Below are 24,648 nucleotides of genomic sequence, written 5' to 3'. Positions count from 1 at the left end.
AAAAACAAAATAAAATTTCGAAATTGAAGGCATTAAAAATTACTCACCATAAATCTTAATTATTTTTTTAATTCAACGTAGAAAAAAGACAAAAAAAAATTATTTAAGTTTGACATACAAAATAATTTATTTTTTATTTTCATCCGTTTGTTCAAAATTAAGTTTAACAATTTTTTTTTCATTTATTTTTTTTTTAATTATTATTTTTTTTTTCTTACTCTTCTAAGCATCTGAATGGAGTTCTCAATGTTTTACTATATAAATATAGTTTATATAATAAAAAAATAATATAAACGTAAACAAAAATAAAAAGGACAAAAGCTCGGACCGATTAAAAGCAGCGCATTACACACACGTTTTTAGCATCCGTTTTTATTTATTTCATTTATTCATCATATTTTTTTATTTATTTACAAAATTACATGACTAAACTCGATATAAACTTTAATATATCATTAATTTTTATTTATTTATTTTTATTATTTTTTAATGAATCATTCTTCCTCATTTATCAACTAGAATAATTGCACTTTATCTAATAGAAAATTAAAAATTTTACGACAAAAATATTTTTTTTTTTAATAAAAAGGCGAATTTTTTTGAATGTTTTTTTTTAACTTAAGTCTCTTTCTTACACATTTAATGTTTTTTGTTAAAGTTTTTTTTCTTTAAATATACAAAATATTATTAGTTGTAAATCTAACTAACTACCAACTAGAACGACTTATTTTTTATTTTTTTCTATTGATTTTTAATAATAAATATTTTTTTTTCTGAATTTCATAATAATTATTGCTCAGTTAATAGTTCTCAGTTGAAAAAATGGAGCAAAAAAGTGGAAAACAATTTTTTTTACGGAATTTGAATTAAAAAATATTGCTTTATGACTCAATTTTTTTTACATAAATTATTTTTTTAAAAAATATGCAAAATTACCCCTTTTCCGTATATAAAGTCATAAATTGAATATTTTTATATTTTTTATACATTTATATAATTTTTAGCAAAATTGAGTCAAAATATTTTTTTTAGAAGTATTTTGTGTGGAGGACAAAAAAATATTTTTTTTATCACAACATCTGACGATTTAATGTTTGATTGTATTTTTTTTAAATATTTAGACTTCCTATTTAAAAAAAAAGAAAAGAAACCCAGAAAATGAACTTTTTTTTTAATAACAAGTACTTTACAAGTAAATATTGATTCATATTTGGTGGTAAGTGTTTCCTGTTGATTAATTTTTTTTTTCTAAATATTTTTTTTTTATTTTTTTAAACATCATATAAAGCAAAAAAGAGACGGATAATAATAACAAAAAAAAAATCAGTACGAATTTGGCTTTTCATTTATTTATTTTATTTTTATTTTAAAAAATAATAATTTTTTTTTCGTTTTGCAGACTTAATTCGTAAGTAATTTATTTATTTATTTATAAACAACAGAAAATATTTCAGCATGAGTTGGAACTTAACTTAATAATTAAAAAAATCCCCATTTTTATTATTTTTAATATAAAAAAAATCATTAAATAAAATAAAAAATTAATTAATAAAAAAATAATTGGAAAAATATTTACAAAAAAATAAAAATTGTTTTAAATTATAAAAAAATTGTATTTCATGATGTTTTCTCTGAATGAACTTCCCTCCCTTAATAAATTTAATTTTTAATGAAATATTCACATTTCTAGTTACTTTACATTTTTTTGTTAATTAAAATATCTAGAACTGTTCGATGTACGGTTTCACTATTTTTTTTTTAAATTTTCTGTTCAATTTATTCTATTTTTTTGTTAGTACACACGACACAATTTGAAAAATTTAATTGTAAGGTGTAGCAGTTCTTTGTACCTATTCATCATTATTTTTATGCTTTTTTCCTTCATACGTATTTTAATTTAAATTGATTGATTGTTCATTGATTTTTTTACTTTTTTATCCACAAAACACTTTTTTTTTGTTACCCTATATAATATTTTTTTTTCTTTATATAAGTTACACAGTGCTGCTAATATTTATAATAATAATCAATCTTAACATAATTTTTTTTTCGTTTTTCTGCCTTATTTATAACTATTATTGTTGTTGTTGGTTGTTCGACAATCCCGCTTTCCTCACTTGACCTTTCGTTGTGTCAGTTCGGCAGGTACATCACCCTTGACGTAGTAGTCGGACGCCTTGTTGTGCCCATTTTGCGTGATGTGTCCGTTCTTTTGCTCGTTGACGTTCTGATCCGGGAAGCATGACGACTTGTGCATACCGTTTGTGAGATTTTTCGAGTTCTATAAAAAAATTTAAAAAATATTAATAAAATTTTATTTTAATTAAATTTAAATAAATATGATGGAGATGCCAGGTAATAAAATAAAAAAAAATAATAAATAGAAAGTAAAATAAAAATTTATTTAAAAAAAATGCCGAAATATGTGAGATAATAAAAAAAATAATAATTAAAAAAAATATTTGTTACGTAAGTCGAGATCAAACAAAAAACAAAAAAAAAAAGATTAGGGTTAAATTTCTGATTATTATTAAAATAATTTTTTTTAATTGAAACCGATACTGGATTTAAACGTTGACGATTGACATACTTTTGGCAATGTTTTTTTTTGCTGTTTGTTTGATTAAATATTATGCAGTGTTCGATATTTAATTGTTTGTTCGTTTTTTTTTGTTGTTATTGACTTATTAAGGCAAGCAAGTGTTTTCAACTTGAGTTACTATTTATTAAAGTAATTTCATGTAATTTATTTTTTTAAATTATTTTTAATTATTTTTAATTTTTTTTTTTTAATTTAAAATATTGTAATTTAAAATATTTTTTTTCGTTCATAAATTTAAAAATTATTCTAATTTTTCAAAATTATTATAATAAATAAATTATAATAAAAAATTAATAATAAAATTTTAATTTTTTTCTATTATGATTTTTTTTTAATTTTTATTTTAAATAAAATAAAATATTTTTTCTTGTTAAAATCTTAATTTTATATTTTTTTAAAAATATTATTCAAAAGAAAATTAAAAATAAATAAAAAAATCATCTATTTTAAACTGAAATAAAAATTTAAATATAATTAAATTAAATCAATCGTTAAAGATATAAAAATTAAATAAAATAAAATTTAATTTTTTTTTTTAAAAAAAAAATTAATAAAATTTTAAAATAAAAAATAATTATTATTAATTTTTGAATTTTTTAACCAAATTTAAAAAAAAATATTTTAAATCAATTTTTTAAATATGTAAAAATAATATTTTATGAATAACATACATATTTAATATCTTTTTAAAATTATTTAATTTTAATTTAAATATTTGTTAGAATTTCATAAAAAAATATTTTGTGTTAAAATATACCCAAATTTTATAATTTTTGAAAAATATTTTTTAAATGAAAATAAAAAAATAATTCTGACAATTTTTTTTTAAAGAATTAAAATTTAATTTTTAAATTAAAATTTTTAAAATTTATCAATAAAGTTAAAAATTTTTAAATTACGTAAATTAATTTTGATAGAAATAAAAAAATAATTTTTATTAATTATTTTTTAACTATTAAAATTTTAAAAAATGTGAATAAATATTTTTTTAAATTTTTAATAATTTAACTTAAAAATGATTTCAAACAAATTAAAAATTCAATAAAATTAATAAAAAATAATTTTATGTAAAATTAATAAATTTCTACAAAAATTCCCATTAAAAATTTATTGCCCGCCCTTTTTCCAAAAATTCCCTTCAAGTTGAATGTCATTGCCACCTGCATGCATGTAACACCAAACAGGTGTCGACTTACATTTAAAAAAAAACGCAAACAACGAACCCACACGAACACTATGAATCCAGTTGCACGCATAAATGAATGAATTAAGGGACTTGTTTTAAACAATTGCTCACAAATTTCAGTCAAAAAAATCAGTGAAAGTGAGATTTATTTGAAATTAAAATTTGTTGTATAATATTTTTATTTACGAGAGTAAAAAAGAGTTACAAGGGAGTCTTATTTAATGGTCATGATAATGAAAAAAATAAATAAATAAAAATTTAGGGTTTTGGAATGCGTTTCGTTCGTTCGTTTTTTTTTTATTTTTGTGAAGAAAGTTGAGTCATAAGTGTTAAAAAAATTTTAATGAATGAATGATACGCATTGTTTATTCATTTTATGACATTTATGGTTTGTTTGTGTGTTGTGTTGTGAATATACAAAACGAAAAAAAAAATAAAAAAAAAATCTGGGTCAGAGTGCTTGATACTAAATACTTTTCGCATTAACTTGCTACATCGATGCATGTCTTGAATAAAATTCGCTCTGTGTGCAGTACGGGGAAATATTATTTGAAGGTCGATTGTAGCAGCATTTTTCTAGAATTTGCTTTTTTTTCATGCCGCGCGTTTTTTTTACAAATTGTTTGGATAAATGCATGTTTGATGACGTTAAAATTTTTTACTTTAGAATTTTTTACTGAGAAAAATAGCAGATAATGTTTAATTATATTTTACGAGAGAACACGAGATCTTATGCAATGCTTTTGTATAATTCTTGACAACATCAACAACATGAATGAAGTTCTGAAAACAATTGAGCGGGAACAATATGGAAAAATGTTTCACATTACAAAGTAGGTTTTTAGGTAGAAACAAAATTTTTAAAATTAATATTAATTAAAAATCTTGTAATTTTAATTTTTTTATGTTTGAATTAGCAAAAAGCGATTTTCAAATTTTTTAACTGTCAATTTTTTGAACTGACTTTTTCAAATTTTTACTCAAAATAGGCAATTTTTCAATAATTTTTAATTTTTTCAATAAATTTAAATTTTTTAAATACATTTTAATTTTTTAAAAGTGAAAATTATTTTTTTTTTCTCGGAAATGATGAAAATTCCTTTGAAAAAATTTTAAACGGTTGATTTGAATTGACATATTATTATTATTATTGACAATGAAAAATTATTTTTAAAATTATTAATTTTTTTTTTTTTAATTTCTTTTACAAAAAAATTAAATTGTGAATTAAATGAAATTTTTGAATTAGCAATAATGCGATTTTCAAATTTTTCAACTGTCAATTTTTGAATTGACATATTTACGAATTTTTGATGAAAACAAGTAATTTTTAAACAAATTTTGAATTTTTTAAATAAATTTAAAATTTTTTAATTGAAAATTTTTTTTTAAAAAAAATTTTAATAAATTTTTAACGGTTAATTTTTGAATATCAAAAATTTTTAAAATTTTTTTAAAAACTTATTAATTTTTTTAAATTTTTAAAATTTTTCTCCTTATTAAAAATTCTAAATAATTGGGATGAAAATTATTGAATTAGCAGAAATGCAATTCACAAATTTTTTAAATGTCAACTTTTGAATTGACATTTCCCTTATTTTTTTATTTATTAAAATCTTATTCTGATGAAAAAAAATTGAAAATTTTAATAAATTCCTTTTGAAATATGAAACATTTTTCCCGATTGCCCTCGCCTTTTATATGAAACACAACAAAAAAAAATAATAAAAGAAAATTTGAATTTTTTATTTACATTCTGTCCAGATGCTGCGACATTCGTTCCATTTCGTAATGATTTTTGGTGTTCAAGGTACGCAAGCTATAAAAAGTTGGAAGTTAATTAGGGTAACGGGTGAGAAGTTTATAAATGTCCGTCAATGACTGCTTGCTTATTTCGTGTTTATTTTCTGTTCTTATTAATTTTATTAATTGAGACAATTCGATTTTGAGTCTTTTATGTGTGTTATGAGCCATCACCAAGTAAGGGAGAAGAAATTTTGATAAAAATTTTGAAGGGTACGGGAAAAAATAAGCAACCTCAAGCCATGGATGAAACAAAAAATAAAAAAAGTAAATTTTGAGGGAAGGGGAAAAAAAGATTTTTTAAGCGAAATACTTACTCTCTTTTTGTAGGTTTCTTTGTAGAATTCGTTGAACAAGAAGAAGAACATGACGGCGTGCATGCCAATCCACCAAACAAATGCACGGGGATAGTTGCAGTCGATGAAGAGAAGTTGGAAAGCGTGGAGCATGATCAAAATGAATTGCACCTAAAATATTAAAAAAATAATTTTTGGTCAGTAAATGGATTTTTTCATTAAAAAATTATTTTTTTTTATGTTTTAGTTGAGAATCTTACCATTTGCAATGATGTCAAATACTTTTTCCACCATAAATACTTTTGGAATTGGGGACCCATGGCAGCGAATAGATAATAACTATACATAACAATGTGTACAAATGTGTTCAAGAGACCGAAGAATGTGCTGTGACCGCCTATTTAATTATAAAAAAAATTAAATATTTATTATTTATTTAAAAAAATTAATTTTTTAAATATTTTTTTTTTTGAAATTTATTTTTTATTTAATTCATTTTTTAAATAAATTTTAATATTTATTTATTTTGTAATAATTTTTAATTTTTTTTTATATTTAAAAATTTTTTTTATTTATTTCATTTAAGTAATTTTTTTAAATTATTAATTTTTTAATATTTTTTTCTCAATTCAAAAAATATAAAAAAATGTTTTAATTTATTTTTTATTATTTTTAATTAATTAAAATTAAATTTAAAAAAAATATCAAAATTTTAATTTATTTTTTAATTTGATATTTGATTGAAAAATCAAAATTAAAAAAAAATTATTTTTTTAAAAAATTTATTTTAAATTAATTAATTTTAAAAATTAAAATTAAAAATTTGAAAATTTTTTTTTTCAATAAATTAAAATAAAATCTTAATTTTCAGAAATTTATTTTAATAAAAAAAAAATTAAAAATTTTTTTTAAAATTTTTTTTTAAAATACTAACCTGGGGTGAATTTAACTCCAAACCATACGGACATTGGCATGCATCCGTGATGAATGACGTGAAGTGTCGATACCTGACTTGTCTTTTTCCGCATAACGAAGAAAATCTATTTAAAAAAAAGAACAAAACCATGAAATTTCGGGTAAAATTTCTCATTAAACCAAAAAAAAAAATGTAAACGAAACACTCAAATTGGAATAAAGCACGAACGAATTCATTACATAAAAAAAGATCAAATATACATTACACGTAACACGCCTATCATTAGCATCATTTCATTACATATCGCACACATGGGTTTTTCGGTTTACTTTTTTTTGTATTTTTACTTTTTTTATGACATGACGCGAAATCGAAATTAATTTTTTTTACACTTGATTACTAATTAACATGTGGTGTCCTATTATTGTATGAAAAAAAAAATTTTTTTTTCGGTGTTATCGAATGTGTTGTGCTTTTGACACAGAGCAAAGTCTGCGAATTGGGCAATTTTTGTCATAAATATTTTTTCGTGGTTTAACTGTTACCATTACCAAATGTTGACTTTCTAAATTATTATTATTTGGTAAAAAGTCGTTAAATGATGTGTTAGAAATGGATTTGTGACAATTTTTGATTTTTCTTATTTTATTTAAAATTTTGGATATAAAATTTATTATTAATTTTAATTAAATTTTTTATTTATTAATTTTAATTTTTTTAAATTTTTTTTATTTAAAATTTATTTATTAAATTAAAATATTTTTTTTTTAATTTTTATAATTTGTTAATTTAAGTGAATTTCATTTTTTAAATAATATATTTTATTATCTAAACGAAAATTGTTAAAATAAATTATTTAACTTCAAAAGTAAGTTAATTATTTTAAATTTTATAATTAATTATTTTTTTTTTAATTTTAATTATTTAAAATAAAATTAATAATGGCTCATTAATTTAATAAATAATTTAATCAAATATTTAAAATAAATTATTTTTTATTAATTTTTTTTTAAATTTTAATTAAATTTTTTAAATAGATTTTTTTTAAATATTATTTTTTATTTTAAATTAAAATTTAAAGAATAAAATTAAATTAATTAAATAACTAATTACTTCATCAATAATTCAAATTAAAAAATAAATAATATTAAAAAAAAATCTATTTAAAAAAATATAATTAAAAATTCTAAAAAAAATTCTAAAAAAAATTAAAACCTGTCATAAAATAAAAAATAATCGAGAAATTTCAGACAATTTCTTTTCACAAAATTGACATTTTAATTTCCAAACCGAACCATTTAGATGTCATGAAAAACCACAACAACAATGTAACTTATTTTTATACTTTAATAGCCTTCACCTGAACTTCCTCATTTAAACGTTCACCTTTTTATGACAACAAATATCGTAAAATAGTTAGCCATCAAATGTTGCTGCACGCGACCAACCGAACATTGATAACTATTAAATTTATGGATTAATTGCTCGCCGTGTGTTTGATAACGACAAACAACTTTGTCTCGTCTTTGAAAAAAAATCTGAAAAACAAAAAATTCCTCGTCTTCGTAAATCGCATCGTGACATGTAAATTATAGACCTCTGGTAGTTTATTTACGTAATTTACAATAAAAAACAGGTACAATTACACTCCATTATATCGATTCTCACACACATGAAAAAAAAAATTTTGTGATCGCCGAATGATGAGTTTGCGTTTTTTTTTGTCGTGTTTGTCGTAGAATTGCTCAACTTTGAAAAAAAAAATGTCTGATTTTTTTTTCTTGTTTGAATTGTTGTACTGATATTTGCACAGCGTAACCTTGTGAATTCTATTACTTTTGTATTGGTGCTATTATCAGGCATGTTTGATGATCATCCATAACTCATAATAAATAGTCATAAAAATGCACGTGAGTGATTTCCTCTATTTGCTCATCTAATATTAACAATGCAGCACAACACAAAAATTCTTCCGAGACAATTAAATTGTTGTTGTCAAGAAAATCGATTTATTGAACGATTAATGTTTCTTTTTGACGATTTGAGTGTTTCGTTACATTTTTTTATATAAAAGAAAGAAGGTTAACGTGTTATTTTTGTAAAAAATTATTTATTTTTTTTAATTGTGCATTGGGATATTTTTTTTTATTAAAAAAATTCTTAAATAAATTAAATATTAAAATTATATTTTTTTTTATTTTTTTTTAATTTTAATTAATATTTAAATTTATTAATTTTTAATAAAATTTTGCTAAATTTTTTAAATCCCAATGCACAATTCATTATTTTTAATTTTTTTATTATTTTAAATAAATTGTGCATTGGGGCAAAAAATTTCTTTTTATAAAAAAATCTTTAAAAAATTAAAGAAATAAAAAAATAAATTAAATTAATTAATTTACTTAATTTTTAATTAATTGAATTTTTTTAGTTAATGAAATTTTTAAATTTAAAAAAAAATATTTTTTTATTTTTAAAATCCCAATGCACAATTTTTTTTTTATTCTTTTTTTAAAACGTGCACAGGGAAAAATTCTAAAAAATAAAATAAATTAAAATTAATTATTTAATATATTTTTCGTTTGATTTAATTAAATTTTAAATTAATATTGAATTTTTTAACCCCGATGCACAATTTAAAATTTTTTTTATTAATTTTTTAAATTACAAAATAACACGTTTGCCCTTTAATAATAAAAGAAAGAAAAAAATAAAATTAATATACTTACTGTGTCGAAGAACTCAGTGAATTTCGAGAAGTAATACCACCAGCAAGCGTGCACCATCTAAAGTTCAAACAAAAAGAACCAACAAAAAATGAAGAGAAAAAAATATTTATTAGAAAAGTTTATAAAATATTCTTCTTTTATCACAAAATAAAATTCAATAATAAAAAAATAGGAAATAAATAGTTTGAAAATGGCAAAAAATCTTGAAAATTTTTCATGCGAACAATTTAATAAAAAAAAAATTTAAATAATTTTAACAAAAAAAAAAAAAAAATGTTGACATGCCAATTTCAATCTACCATTCGACTGTTAATAAATTTTTATATAAAAAAAATAGCTTAATAACGTAAAAATTTCGTTTGCGCTCTCTCGAAAGAAAAAATCCAGCTGTTAAAATGGCGAAGCTAAAAAAATGCTGGGTATGGAAAAAATAATAAAAATAAACATGGATGCAAAACAAAAAAATATTTGAAACTTCACGGGTTAGTTATTGATTAATTTTTATTTACAGCAAAAAATTTTCGCGATTTTTTTTTAATTAATAAAAATAAATTATTAATTAATTAAATTAATTTTTAATAAAAAAATAATTAAAAATAAAATATTTACAAATTAAATTTTAATCCTTTCAAAAAAATAAATAAATAAACAAAAAAATAAATAAAAATAATAATTTATATAATAAATTATTTTTTTGATTAAAAAAATAAAACAATAAAAAAATAATTATTTAAAAAAATTCTCATAATTTAATTTAAATAATTATTTATTTATTTTATTATTAAAAGAAATATAAATCTTTTAAATAATAAAATAAAATAATTATGAGAATTTTTTAAAAATAATAATTATTTTTTTATTGTTTATGAAAGTAGGTCAAATATTTCTAACGTTAAAAAAAAATAAAACAATAAAAAAATTTGAAAGGATTAAAATTTTTATTAATTAATAAAAAAATTAATATTTACAAATAATGTTATTAAAATAAAACACACATAAAAACGCACATAAAATAAATCATTAGTTAATAACTATCTACTTATAAAAAAACTAAGGTTAATGATCTACAACTACAAACATCATAAAATTAAACGAGAAACAATATTTACAAGCAACAGAGGAAAAAATAATAAGAAAATTAAGCAATAAAGCCCAAAAAGACAAAAAACAACACAAGAAGGAATTTGGAAGGAAACGAGAAACAGAAAAATAAAATTTTAAAGGAGGTTAAAGAGGAGCTAACTAATAAAAGTTAAAAAAAAAATAATTTCCGAGCAATTTTTTGTCTTAATTAATTATTCAGGAAATCAGCGATTTTTCGTTGTTTTTGTATGAAACCTACCCTCAATGTTTTAGGGTGATTACTATAATCAACTGGTTGACATCGATAACTATAACGGCCGGTTAACCAACCGGAAGTTCCTATCTGGAATACAATAATACAAATAATTGTAGATTTTTTTTTGTTTTTTATTTTTTTTGTACGAAGAACCACTTTGTGTAAAAATTTTTGAATTATTAAAAGAAAAAGATTTTTTTGTGTAAGAATTTTTTTTTTGTAAAATTTTTAAATAAAAAAAAAATAAAATAAAAAAATGGGTGCAAAGAAATTGTGTTGATTTTTGGTAAAAAATAATAAAAAAATTCAATAAAAAAAAAGAATGTCATGATCATCGAAGATCTTTGTCCAACATCCAAGGCGATATATTTAAACAACATGTGACAACAACAAGAGAGACACAAAACAAACATCTTCTTCGTCGTGATATCGTCATGTGTGCGTTTCGATTTTTTTTTTCATATATACTAAAACTCATGAAGGACAATACCAAAAAAAAAAAATTTTTTTTTTCTTAAAATTGAGACGCAAAGTACTTGATATATGTGCGAGTCAATAACATCTTCACCTTGATATTTTGTTAAAAAAAAAAATTATGCAACTTGAAACTTGTTTAACAATTTTATCAAAGTTTGATGATTTCATCCGGATTTTTGCTTCGTTATTCGGAAGTTTGTATTTTTTTGCGACGAAAACTTAAATTTATTTAAAAAGAAAAAAAATATTAATAATAAAAAAAAACAATTAAAATAATTGCCTAGGTCAATGCTAGGTTTTTTTTTGTTTAATTTTTTTAAACCATTTTATTTTAATTAATTTTTAATAATTAACCTAATTAATTTTTTTAAAAATAAAAAAAAATATTTTTTTTTAATTTTAATTTTTTTTTCAACTAAAGCACTAAAAATTAATTAATTAAAGCAATTATTATGTATATAATTAAATTATATATTATTATTATTATATTATATTACGTGTATAAAAAACTAAAAAAAAAATAAAAGCAGAGTCTCAGGTTACGCAATATTGGTAATTTATCTAAAAACTCTACTTTACAGCAAAAATGTGTCAAAAAAAAAATTTAAATATTTTACAAAGAAATTGAAAGTATTAAAAAAGCATATATAAGTGTTGTATTGTATATTATATATGTTTGTATGTTGTTTACTAAAATGTATGTTAAACAAGTGTAACAATGTAAAATTAATACAAATCGCTTAGATATCGTTTTGTGGATATTTTGTGTGATTTGTCTGTTTTTGTAATTAATTTTTTTTTTGTTTCCATGAAAATTCACCTTTTTTATTTTTTTTTTGTGTAGAAGCTTCAATAAACCGATGAAGTTTTTTTTTCTAATTTATTTCTGTATCTTTGGGGATTTCGAGAGCACGCGATGATTTTTTTTGTTCGAAATTGTAATTTTTTTTGTGTATTTTTGTGTGAAACTTACTCTCATCGGTCTACCATAATTTTCATGTTCGACTGGTTGGCATCTGAAACTATAGGCGTTCCACCAACCTCCCATTAAACACTAAATAATAACAATAAATAAATTATAAAAGTGTGTAAAGATGAGCAAAATCTATTAAAATTACGAGCCCACGCCTTTTTTGCGTTCAAAAAAGCGTTCAATCGACGTACCAAAAATTATTTAACTAAAAAAGAGAAAATCGACAAGCGATCTAGGTCATGGTCAATGGCTAATTTGTCTCAAGTATTAAAATAAAAATTATTACAAAGTCAGGTGATAATTTTTTTCTGCGTGTAAAATGGAGGTGTCTGGTTGTTAACGCAACGGGTCAATGAATTCTCCTCTTTGCATGATGACCATTGAGTAAAGTTCGTACTTGAACCCAAAAAATAAAAGAAAAAACTTCCTTGGTCACGTAATCAAAAAAAAGGAAAAAAAATACAGAACGAGAAACATCCTTGATGGTCGATCTCTTGCACTATTATTCACGTGAGATCAGAAAAAAAGGAAAATGTGTTAATTTTTGCAGCATAATAAACTGAAAGGAATTTAAAAACGCCATCAAGGGCAACTTAAACTTGAAAGAAGTGAAAGGAAATATTTGTCCCGTCGTCATGAGAGAGACAATAATAATCGATTTTGACATTGCAAGAGGTGTTTATTATCAGCAATTTTATTTTTTTTTAGTTTTAGGAGAAAAAAGGAAACAAAATGCGTGAAAGTCGAATTAATTGTTGATAAATTGTTGTTGTCGATGGCTTCGTCGGAAACGTCAAAGTAAGTAAAAATAATTTTTTTTCTTTGTAAAAGGAGGAAAATTAAGTTTTTGTGTTTGTGTTGAAATAAAAGACAAAATAAGGAGAGACAATTGGTGTACAGGTGTGTGGCTTTTTTGTAAGGGAATAATTTTTTGATTAATTATTTTATTTGCTGAAGTTCAAGAACTTTTTTTGACAATTAAAAATTATTAGTTTTTTTTAATTTTTATTTAAAATTATTTAATTTTTAATCATTTTAAAATTCTATTTTATTTAAAAAAAAATATACGAAAAAAAATTTAAAATAATTTTTTAATTATTGAATTTTTAATTTGAGAATTTTTTTAAAAATTAATTGTATTTTTTTAATAATTTTAATTTTTTTTTTAATTATTATTTTTGTCTATTATTTTAATTAGAAATTTTTATTTTATTCTAAATATTTTTTATTTATTTTTTTTTTTGTTTAATAGAATTGATTAAAAATTTAAAAATTAAGTACTTTTTGAATTTTAAAAATTTGATTTATTTAAATAAAAAAATAATTTTTAAATAATAAAATTTTTTACAATATAATTAAAATAAATCACATTTGAAAAATACTTAATTTTTAAATTTTTAATGAATTCTATTAAAAAAAAAATTAAATAAAAAAAAAATATTTAGAATATTAATTAATTTAGTTATTATTTTTTTAAATTTTTAAACGCATTAAAATTATTTTTTTATTTTATTTAGAAAAAAAAAATAAATTAAATTAATTAATAAAATAAAATAATAAATAAAAAAATCAAATAATTAAATAAATAAAATATACTAAAAAATTAAAATATAAAAAATTGAAAGTTATAAAAAAAATTATTTTAAAAATTTTTCGCAATTTTTTTTAACTGTCAAAATAATTTCATGAACTTCAGCTTTAAAATTATTTTTTTTAAAATGAAAATTTTCCAACTTACCTCATAAAATAACCATGAACTAAAGACAACTTGGAGGAAATTATAAACTATTAATGTGTTTTTTAGCTGGAATGGCTTTCGATTTTCCATAAGTCGAGGGCCCAATACCTACAAAATACAAAAAAAAAAGTTAATAATGATGATGCATTTAGCGTGCATTAAAAACGTTACAAAAAATTAACTAATAACGAAAACAACACTAAATAGCTAATGAAATGGAAAGTAAGTCGTCACATAATCAATTATCATCATTATTTTTTTTTTCGTTTTCTTTCTTATATCATATCATAACGCGCGATAACGAAAAGAAAGCAAAAGGGCTCGAATTCCACAAAAAAAGTATAGAAAAATGCACCGCTAAGCATTTTTCTTTAAAGTTTAATCGGCATTTATTTATTTATTTATACAAAAAAAAAAAAATAATAAACTGGTTTTAAATTTTATTGAATCATCATATCATCGCTCGTTCGATAACTGACCGACTCGAGATTATCGGACAACAAAACTCGCTTTGCCTACAATTTTTTTTTCCATTTTTTATTTTAAATGCAAGTAAATTTTGTGGTTTGCCTTGACAATGCATTCATTAATAAAGTGAGTATAAAATGTAGGCACCTTACAATTAATCATTCGGCATGAGCGAAAAAAAACACGCGCGCGTTGGATGAAAAATTCTTAACTGAGACAAATAAAAAGTAGAGAAAAAATCTAGGTTTGCGCTACTTGTCGCTTTCTGCGTGAATACCCAGATAACGCTCGACATTGAACTAGCAGTTAGAATTAATTTACTAAATTCTAAGTAATTAATATAATTTTTTTTTATCTAGTTTACGGTCAAGGTAGACAATTTGTCCATTCAATTAGCGAAATAACTGTAAAAAAGTGAAACATTGGAAAAATACAACGAAAAAAAAATGACTTACTTTAACAATATATACATAGGTTAAGCAGATCGCTAATGTGGGGAATGGTGACGACATTAATGGCCAGTCTTTGGTTCGGGGATCTGAAAAAAAGATGGAAATGAAATGTTTTTAATAGAATTTCTTGTTATTTGTGCGGAAGTTGAACAGTTGAGTAAATTTTGTGAAAGGGCAGAAGCGTAACGTTGAAAGGGCAACATATGGGCAATGGGTGCCCATTTTTTAATTATTTAGATTGAATTGGATAAATTTGTGTTCAAGAAATGTTTTTTTGCCCTTTCGTTGCCCATTTTTACCCATTTTGTCAAAATTTTATAAAGTTAGCTTCAAAAAATAAATTTGCCCTTTTATTGCCCTTTATACTCATTAGGGCAATATTTCTTAAATTTTGTTTCAAGAAAAGTATTTTTTCCCTTTTGTTGCCCATTTTTTACCTAATTGGGCAAAATTTCATAAATTCAGCTTTGAGAGAGTATTTTGGCCCTTTTGTTGCCCATTTTTTACCCATTTGGGAAATATTTTATAAACTTAGCTTTGAAAAAAGTATTTTTGCCCTTTTTTGCCCATTTTCTATCCATTTGGACAAGATATTTGAAATTTCGTGTCAAGAAAAGTATTTTTGCCCATTTGAACAAAAATTATTAAATTTAGCTTTGAGAAAAGTATTTTTGCCCTTTTCTTGCCCATTTTATACCCATTTGGGCGAAATTTTATAAATATAGCTTCAAGAAAATTAAAATTGCCCTTTTATTGCCCGTTATTCCCATTTGGGAAATATTTCACAAATTGTGTTTACAAAAAGAATATATGCCCTTTTGTTACCCATTTGGATAAAATTTCATTAAATTTAATTTCACGAAAAATGAATTTGCCCTTTAATTGCCCTTTTGTTGCCCATTTCGGATTAAAATTTACAATTTTTATGAAAATCCATTGCCCTTTTCTCAAGAAAGCCCTTTATCTACATTTCTGCATCTTTCGAAGAACATTCATGCGCATGGAAACGTGTCTCAGTTGTTTGCAAACAAAAGCCTTTTCAGAAAAGAAACAAATTGTTTAATAATGATATCGTGTCTCGATCTGAAGGTTAATCCAAGTAAGCAAGCAAGCACTTTATTGATGATGTTAAATTACTGTTTATTAAATAAAAAAAGTATCTTATTGAAAAATCATTCACTTGTTTCGAAAACTACTCAAAAGTCACAAATTATTTTGTTTTTTTAATGAAAAAATTAATAATTAATCTTTTAAAAAGTTTTTTTTTTCACAGCATTGGCAAACTGAAAGGTGAATTATTATTAAATGACCGTTAAATCAAAATATGTTGAAATATAAAATTAACACCAATAGCTGTGTGTGTAATAATAAAATGTGAGTTTTTTCGCAACAATTGCATTAAAAATTTTTTTCGAGCCAGCTTGAATAGATAATTAAGTGCAAAAATTTTATTATTTAATTATAGAGAAGTGAACCAATGTCGCTTGCCTTTAATCGGGCAGCGATTAGAAACCATCGAGAAGAATGTTGCTTAAGCGCTAAGGCATTGCAATGTCAAATCAATCGCGAGATTTTACCAGAAACGAAACAGGTTCTCTCTTTGGCACGAATGTAATAATTAATTTTATTTCCGATTTTTTAACGATTTTGCGTGAGACACGGTGTCATTGAATGTTTTTCTAGAAGCTGTTTTGCAACGTGTGAGACTTTTTTTTTCTTGCTTAATTGAGACAAGAAGTCGCGAGATCACTTACCTCCATATGTGTCCATATAATGGTGCATTCTGTCTATGTATTTCATGATTAAGGCCATTTTTGTGTGTTTTTGTTTTGTTTTATCCTACTTGATTAATTTTTTAGTAATTCTGAAAATAGAAAAAAATTAAAAAAAAATTAGAAAAATATTTTTTAAAATTTTTTAATAATTTTTTAAATAAATTTTGTAATTAAAAAAAGATAGAAAAAATTAAAAATAAATTTTACAAATTTTTGAATAATATTAAAAATTAAAAAAATCTTAAAATTTTTCATTTATTAAAAAAAAAAATAAAAAATTCCAAAAATTCTTAAATAATTTTAAAAATAAATATAAATTATTCAATTAATCCAAACCAAGCCAATCACTTTCATTTTCCATCAAATATTCAGTCAGAATCGATTGAAATTCTCCCCCGGAGGCAAAATTATTGTAATGAATAAAACAAATGTAAATGTGTGTCACTAATGATTCATTTACCTTTTAATTTATTAAATAAAACCCCGAACGACGACGCGTCGTGACCGTAGCACAAACATTTACAAAACAAACCAGCGCATCAACTCGCAGGCGGTATGGGGGCACGTTTTAATAATTCAACCTTACACACAGAAAAAGGTTCGGAAATCTCGTGAAAGAACATGTTGTCGCGACGCGAGCTTAGCAACGAGATTCATCCATTAAATGAAAAAAAAATGGGCAACACGAACCATTTCATTTGAATATTTAATTAATTTGATGGTCCTTTACATGAATTAAAGGTGAAAAGTCACTTGATTCTTATTTGTGGTTTTGACATGAAGGCTTGAAGGAAAAAAATATTTAAAAATATATAAGAAAATTTTTCATATATTTTTTTGTTAAAAAAATAAGAAAAAAATTTCAAGAATTTTTTTTTAATTTTAGAACATAATAATTTAATTTTAAAATAAATCTTTTAATTTTATTTTTTATTTTAATTTATTTTTTTATTTTAATTAATTTTTTTTTTATTTTTATTAATTTTTTTTAATTTTAATTATTATTTTTTTTTTTAATTTTTTTAAATTTTAATTTAAATTAAATATTTTTTTAAATTTTATAATTTTTTTAAAATTTTTAAAATTTTATTGAATGTTTATTAATTTTTATTCAAATTTTTAAATAATAGAATTATTTATTTTTTAAAATTATTTTTATTATTTATTAAAAAAAATGAACTGATTTTGCGTCAAATGCAAGTTTTTAATATAAAAAATAGTTTGTGAACTTTTTCATAATTTAAACAAAATATAACTGTGTTATTAGGTTGATTTTTCATAAATATTTATTTATTTTATTTTATTTTTTTTTTTTTTTTGAATATTTTCACGAAATTTATTTAAATAAACAAATAAAAATTTTAAATGAATATATTTAATCTTAATTCAGGAAATTATTATTTTTTATTTGTTTTCATTATTTATTTTAATTTTTATAAGATTTTAGTTAATTTATTTACTTAATTAAAATAATTTTTATTTTTATTTAATTTTAATTAAAATAATAAAATTATATTATTAAACAAAATATATTTATTTTCAATTTTTTTTTTAAATTTAAAATTTTTTTAAATAAAATTTAAAAAAATCAAATTAAATTAAAAATAAAAAAAATTGTCAAAGAAAAGAATTTTTTAAAATAAATTTCAATTAAAAAAATATTTTTTTTTCCCTTTAAACGCCTTCACAAATTCTCCACTCCTGTAAACGGACATCCGTTAAAATATTAATTCATCGCACAAAACAAAAGTTCAATGTAAAATTACAAAATAACTTAATTTTACACCAAAAATTCGCCATAAAATCCACAAATTTATTTCATTTTTGATATTAACATTTTTGACGCGTAAACCTCAATAATACCGCAATACATCTCTAAAAAGTGTGCCACACCTTTTTGTCCATTTTATCCATTTTTGTCCATTTTCGCTTGTATACGTTAAAATAATGCGTTGACAACACGAATTAAAATTTAGTCATTTTGTCGACATTTTGTCAAAAAAAAAATAATAATAATTCTAAGCAAAATTACAACATCAATTTCTCGTTAGTCGTCTCGACTGACGTACTTAATGGATTCTCGGCAACTCATTATTAGCTAATTAGGAGTCTTTTTTGCAAAAATTACAAACTAATCGAGTAATCAGTGACTTTTCGGAATTTCCGGATTTACGATAAAATTAAATACGAAAAAAAATTCAAAGTCAAGTCTCAATGAAAAAAAAAATAAATTAAATAAAAAAAATTGCAAGTTGAATAATTAAACTCGAGACACTCAAGCAATTATTTTACAAGACCGTGTAACGAAACTGTTTGAACAGTTAACTTCCGTGTAGAATATTAGTTTTGTTTTGGTAAACATTGGATGTTTTGTGTTTCGAGCACAATTTTTTTTTTATTTATTTCCAGCAGAATTTGTCCTTGAATTCGATTTTTCTCGCTTAAGATTTTTTTTTCTCGACCAAAATTCGAATGAAAAATATTTTCGAGACGGTAAAAAAGTTCAATAAACCTTTTATCGTGACATGTTTGTCGCCAACATTCAACAACGAAAAAAAAATAATTCTGATTATTATGTCAAATACCAGTAGAACACACAATGCGCCGCGTCACTTTTTTTTTCTTTACATGAATATGTATTGTTTTAGTTTTTGTGTTACAAAACATCGAATAAAATGGGCGACAAACTGTCTGCGCCCTATATGTGGAAAAATGAAATCGCATGCGATATTCCTGATGTTGACCGCGTTTCTTTTTTTTGCTGTGTTTTTTTCTTTTTTCAATGAAATGAAAAAAATGGGGGTGAATTACCTGCCGAGTTGAAGTCATTTGTTATTATCGTGATCAGTGATTTATGGGTAATCATAATTATTAATTTTTATTTGTTCAATGCACTGGAAAAAGGATATCTAAATGTCAATCAACATAACGAGGGATTGGCAACGCGAGTAGCAAGTGAGTTGGTTGAGACATGGCGGCTCCATTGAACAAGTTTTTTTTTTATTTAATTATTTTTTTTAACTTTTCATTTTATTTTTATTATTAATTTATCATTAATTTTTATTAAATAATTAATTGATTTTAAATGATTTTTATTTATTTAAATAATTTTTAAAAAAATAAAATTTTCAGTAAAAAATTATTTTTTTTAATTCACTGATATTTTTTAAATATTTTTTTCATATTCATTTAATTCTTTTAAAATTGAAAAATATGATAAAAAAAATATTTTAGAAAAAATCAATTATTTAAAATTATTTTATTAAAAAAATTAATATTTAAAAATAAAATTGTCTTAGATTTACTATTTTCTTTTTCTTTTAAGTTTTGAGAGATTTTAAGATTTTTCTGAATATTTATTCATTATTTTTTTTTACAATATTTATTTTATTTTATTATAGTTTTAATAATTTTTAATTTAATTTAATTTTTTTAAATTTAATAAATATTTAATTATTTCTTCATACAGATTTATTTTTATTAAAATTATTTTTTTTAAATTTTATAAATAATTTGCTCCTTTAAATAAACAAGAATTTTTCGATTTAAAAATTATAAATAATTTTAATATTTTTTAAATTCATAAATTAACAAAAAATAAAAAAAATATTTTGCTTAAAAACAATTATTAAAAAATTAATGAAAATTCAAAAAATTTATCAAAATTAAAAAATCTAAGATAAAAATTATTTTTTTTAAATAATAATTTATTTTTTTTAAATAATTAATTTTTTTCTAAAATAATTTTTTTTTAAATTTTAAAATAATTAAAATTTTAAATAAATATAAAAAAATTAAAAAAATTTGAATAGATTAAAAATAAATATTAATTTTTAACTGAAAATTTTATTTAATTTTTAAAATTATTTTAATAAATAAAAAAATAATTATTTTTTTAATTCAATTTTTAATTAATTTATAATTTTGATAATTTAACTATTTAAAAAATTTTCACAAAATTAATTAATTTTATAAATTATAAAAGCAAAAAAAAAAATTAAATATTATTTTTTTAATTTTTAATATTTTTTTTTATTTATAAATTTTTATCTTTTAATTAAATATTTAAACCTTTTTAATTTTTTTTTTATGAGTTTATGTTTTATTTTTATTTTTCACAACAATCAGCTAATTTTCAATAAAAATCCATTGAAATGCCTTTAAAAACCACAAAGCACCTCTTATACAAAAAATATTCCATTAAACTCTTAAACGACACAATTTCCTCTCAAAATTCATAAATTCTCGTCATTGTCTCCGCATTGCATTATTGCATGCACTTTGTGTGCATCGCCAACGTTCACAAAACTAATTGACACTAATTACTTAATAATTCTCTGCGAAAAATGACATGATACGACCCTTTATTATTTCGCTGTTGTTGTTTTGTTTACGAGACTTGACTTTTAACTTTTACTATTGTCAACATTTTTCTCACATAATTTACAAGAGTTGTGCGGTTGACAGTGACCTTCATCATTTAACATCGTTTTTTTTATCATTAAACAAAAAAAAAAAAAAAAAATTGACAAATTGATATTTTTTTTTGTTAAGCACAAATTTCTTTGTAATGCGAGACGCGACGACGACGACAATCGTCTTTTTTCTTCTCTCTCTGTCGAAATGTGCACATGTTGAATTTGTGTCTCTATTTTTTTTTTCAAAATTATGCAATAATTCGCATTTGCTCGACGACGAAGCTGTGTTGCCTGTCGTATGTCGGTCGCGAAAAATTGAAACAAAAATCAAATGTACTGGATTTTCGAGTCGCTCGTTGTGTGTCGAGCCGATGTTGATATAAATAATAAATTGTGCAATTTAACTGACTGCATGAATTTAAATTAGGAATTGTTGTAAATTTTTTCGTTATTTTTTTTTTATTTTTTATTTTCGGTCAAACTGACCTAATAAACATTTTTTTGCATTATTTTCGTTCGTCAGTGCACAAAGTTGTAAAAAAAGTAAGGTGTTTAAAAACGATACGAATCGAATTGGAGATTGAGTTGAGCAACGTGTGAGAGTGACACCACGGCATAAAACATGTAATGTAAATAATTTCTGTCTCTGATCAAACAGGCACATTCGTCAAACAATTACAACACTATTATTATCACATTGACTCCCCCTTTTTTGACGTTTTTTTTTGCTCTCTTAAATTTATTCAAATCAATCAATTATTTTTTTTTATTTCGTTAGATAATAAAAAAAATCACTTCACTCATAAATTTGGGTTTCATGTCAAAAATTTATTGCTAATTAATGGGTCACATTTTTTTTTATTTTTTTTTTACATACCTTTTTTTATTTATTTATTAATATTGCACTTTTTAATTTTTTTCACTTTTTTTTGTTGAGCAAATATTTTCGTTGATTTTTTTATTTTTTTAATAATTAATTTTTTTTCAGTCCATTAAAGTCCGTTTTATTAATTATTATTTTATTTTTGCATCCGGATATTTTATTTTAATTTATTTAAAATAAAAAAAAAATAAATAAATTTTTAGTTTAATAAATTTGCGCAGAGACAAATATTTTTCATAACTGAACACAACGAGAGCTAAAAGTCAACTGACTTACGACTGGCAATTGTCCCGCAATCATATGTTACCGGTTTCATATACTTCTACTACTACTCTCTTGGCCATGTAGTTAAAGCTCTGCTGTTTTCAGTTTTAAAATTGTGTGTATGAAGCGATTTTTAAGTTGGATGATTTAATATTCAATCTATAATATACACAAAAGTCTTTATCGTACACAATCGTTGAACAGGTATTTTTTTTAGTTTCGTACAAAAGTGAGTGAATATCGGATTGAGTGTATTTGCTACTAACACAGAAACACTGACGACAGCGACGACGATGATGACGGCGGAGAGTTGAATTTGTGCTAAATTGGCGTGCACCAAAGGTGTTCAAAATGCGGTCTAAGTTCAAAGAGCTCAGTTGGACTTTAGTTTTTGCAGTGTCATGAAATTTCTTGATGACTTGACTTGAAATGGTTTGAGAGGTTCTTAAAGAGTCACCTTGAAGGTACAAAGAAGTTACTTGAAGTTGAAGAAGAATAAGAAGAATTTGCGAGAAAATGTTCTTTTGAAGTGTTTAAGAAGTTTAAAAGTCAAACTTGTAATGCGGTACTGTTAACTCAATGGATTGTACAAGCGAATTTTATTCAAGTAGCTTCATGACAAGGAGGTTTTTACTCAGAAAGCATTTCTACGTGCCTCTTGGAGTCCTACAGATTGAAAAGGATTGATATTAATCCCTTTTTATCATTTTAGTTCTTTTAAGAAGAGAACTAAAAATGATCAAAAGGGATTCAAATAACATTCCAAGGCATTAAATTATCTCATATAATGTTAAATTGATCCATTGAGGGTTTAACTTAACTCTTAAGATGTTACTTAAACCGTTACCTTGTTACTCCTTTGAAGTTGATCATCAACAGCTTTCATAAATTAATCTCTTCAGGAGGTTATTTTAACTCCTTAAGTCTCTTAAGAAGTTAAATTAATCCCTTGAGAGGTAATTTTTTATTCCTTAAGAGGTTATTCTTATCCTTGATCTTCCGTCTTGAGCTTCACAAGTGATTAGAATAACCTCTTAAGGAATTGAAAAGTCTCTTAAGGGATCGATTTAATCTCCTTCGAAGTTGATCATCATCAACCTTCATTATTTTATAACTGCAGGAGGTTAATTTAACATCTTAAGAGGTTCATTTAATCCTTTAAGACTTAAAGTTTAAGTAGTAAAACTAATCCCTTGAGAAGTTAGTTTAATTCCTTTAAGAGGTTATTTTAATCCCTTGTGAAACTTAAGAAGAAAGATCAGAAGGGATTATAATAACCTCTCAAGGTGTTAAACTAACCTCTCAAGGGACTAAATTAACCTCTTAAGGTTTCAAATTAACATCTCAAGGTATTAAATTAACCTCTTAAAGGATTAAATGAATCTCTTGAGATGTTAAATTAACCTCCTGAAGGGTTTCATTTATGAAGGTTGTTGATGATCAACTCCAAAGAAGGTTAGATCGATCCCTTAAGAGGTTATATTAACAACTGAAGGGTTAGATTAGCCCCTTTTTGAATACAAGGGATTAAAATAACCCTTCAGAGGTTAAAATCAGTTCTGTAGGGAAGAACCTTAAGTAATTCTAAGCTTTGATTTTTTCGATTGTGAAGGATGGCTTCAAAAGAGGCTCATGTGCTTCATTTGAAGCCATCCTTCACAATCGAAAAGATCAATTCTATCTTCAAATGTTTACTTAACCCAAAAGTATTCAAGCTACAATCAACTTTAGGTATAGCTTGAAGACTTAAAGGATAAAATACGTGAGAAAATTAACTTTTTCAGATTGTTTCAATATCTTCAATGAGCTTAACATAACCTGTCATAAAAAATCTTTATGAAGACCTTAATATTGTCCCTTAATTGAATATTAATTAAATATACAAAAAAAAAAATAGATAACAAGTTTCATATCAGAAACCCATAATTCAATAACACGTTCTTATAAGAAGAGCAAAAAAAAAACTTCCAATAAGATCTACTAATCTCAGTAATTAAATTCAAATCATAAAAATATCACACGTTTGACCCATTGACCATCTCCAAACACCTCATTATTTGCATTCTATTATTTTTCTCACTGAAAACTTGTTTGCTCTACAATTCAAAACATTCGAAGACGTCATGATGACAAGAATTTTTTTTTGTTTTCAGCTAAAAAAAACGGATGTGTTTGCGTCAACTGTGTCCCACTTCAAGCGCAAAGTAGTTTGAAGATATTTTTAGCACGCAAAAAAAAACTAACTTCAAATTACTTTCCCGTATTTGACGTCATGACGACGCGATGCGAAGAACAAGAAGAAGAAGAAGTGTTGAACGTCAATGAGTGG

General features: G+C 22.5%; 1 protein-coding gene across 4 annotated transcripts in view; it reads right to left on the bottom strand.

Moving 5' to 3' along the window:
- Positions 1-1,412: 1,412 nt before the first annotated feature.
- LOC134835639 (very long chain fatty acid elongase AAEL008004-like) overlaps positions 1,413-24,648 on the bottom strand; it is a 41,494-nt gene continuing 18,258 nt past the window's right edge. For 2 of the 4 annotated variants that reach the window (XM_063850554.1, XM_063850553.1), the window contains exons 4-13: positions 16,734-16,843; positions 14,983-15,065; positions 14,060-14,167; positions 10,875-10,958; positions 9,533-9,589; positions 6,822-6,927; positions 6,148-6,284; positions 5,909-6,058; positions 5,542-5,607; positions 1,415-2,281 (exon numbers count right to left, since the gene is read on the bottom strand). In XM_063850554.1, coding sequence (XP_063706624.1) covers positions 2,114-2,281; positions 5,542-5,607; positions 5,909-6,058; positions 6,148-6,284; positions 6,822-6,927; positions 9,533-9,589; positions 10,875-10,958; positions 14,060-14,167; positions 14,983-15,065; positions 16,734-16,791 — 1,017 coding nt within the window. In that variant the 5' untranslated portion in view covers positions 16,792-16,843 and the 3' untranslated portion in view covers positions 1,415-2,113. Of the gene's footprint in view, positions 2,282-5,541; positions 5,608-5,908; positions 6,059-6,147; positions 6,285-6,821; positions 6,928-9,532; positions 9,590-10,874; positions 10,959-12,321; positions 12,403-14,059; positions 14,168-14,982; positions 15,066-16,733; positions 16,844-22,049; positions 22,322-24,648 lie in introns of those variants that run through there. The other 2 variants (XM_063850555.1, XM_063850552.1) reach the window with 2 other exon arrangements.

Source organism: Culicoides brevitarsis, chromosome 3 (assembly GCF_036172545.1).
Source record: "Culicoides brevitarsis isolate CSIRO-B50_1 chromosome 3, AGI_CSIRO_Cbre_v1, whole genome shotgun sequence".
In the NCBI taxonomy this organism is placed as follows: domain Eukaryota; kingdom Metazoa; phylum Arthropoda; class Insecta; order Diptera; family Ceratopogonidae; genus Culicoides; species Culicoides brevitarsis.
Note: the sequence above shows the minus strand (reverse complement) of the source record. Positions and strands in the feature narration are given on the sequence as shown.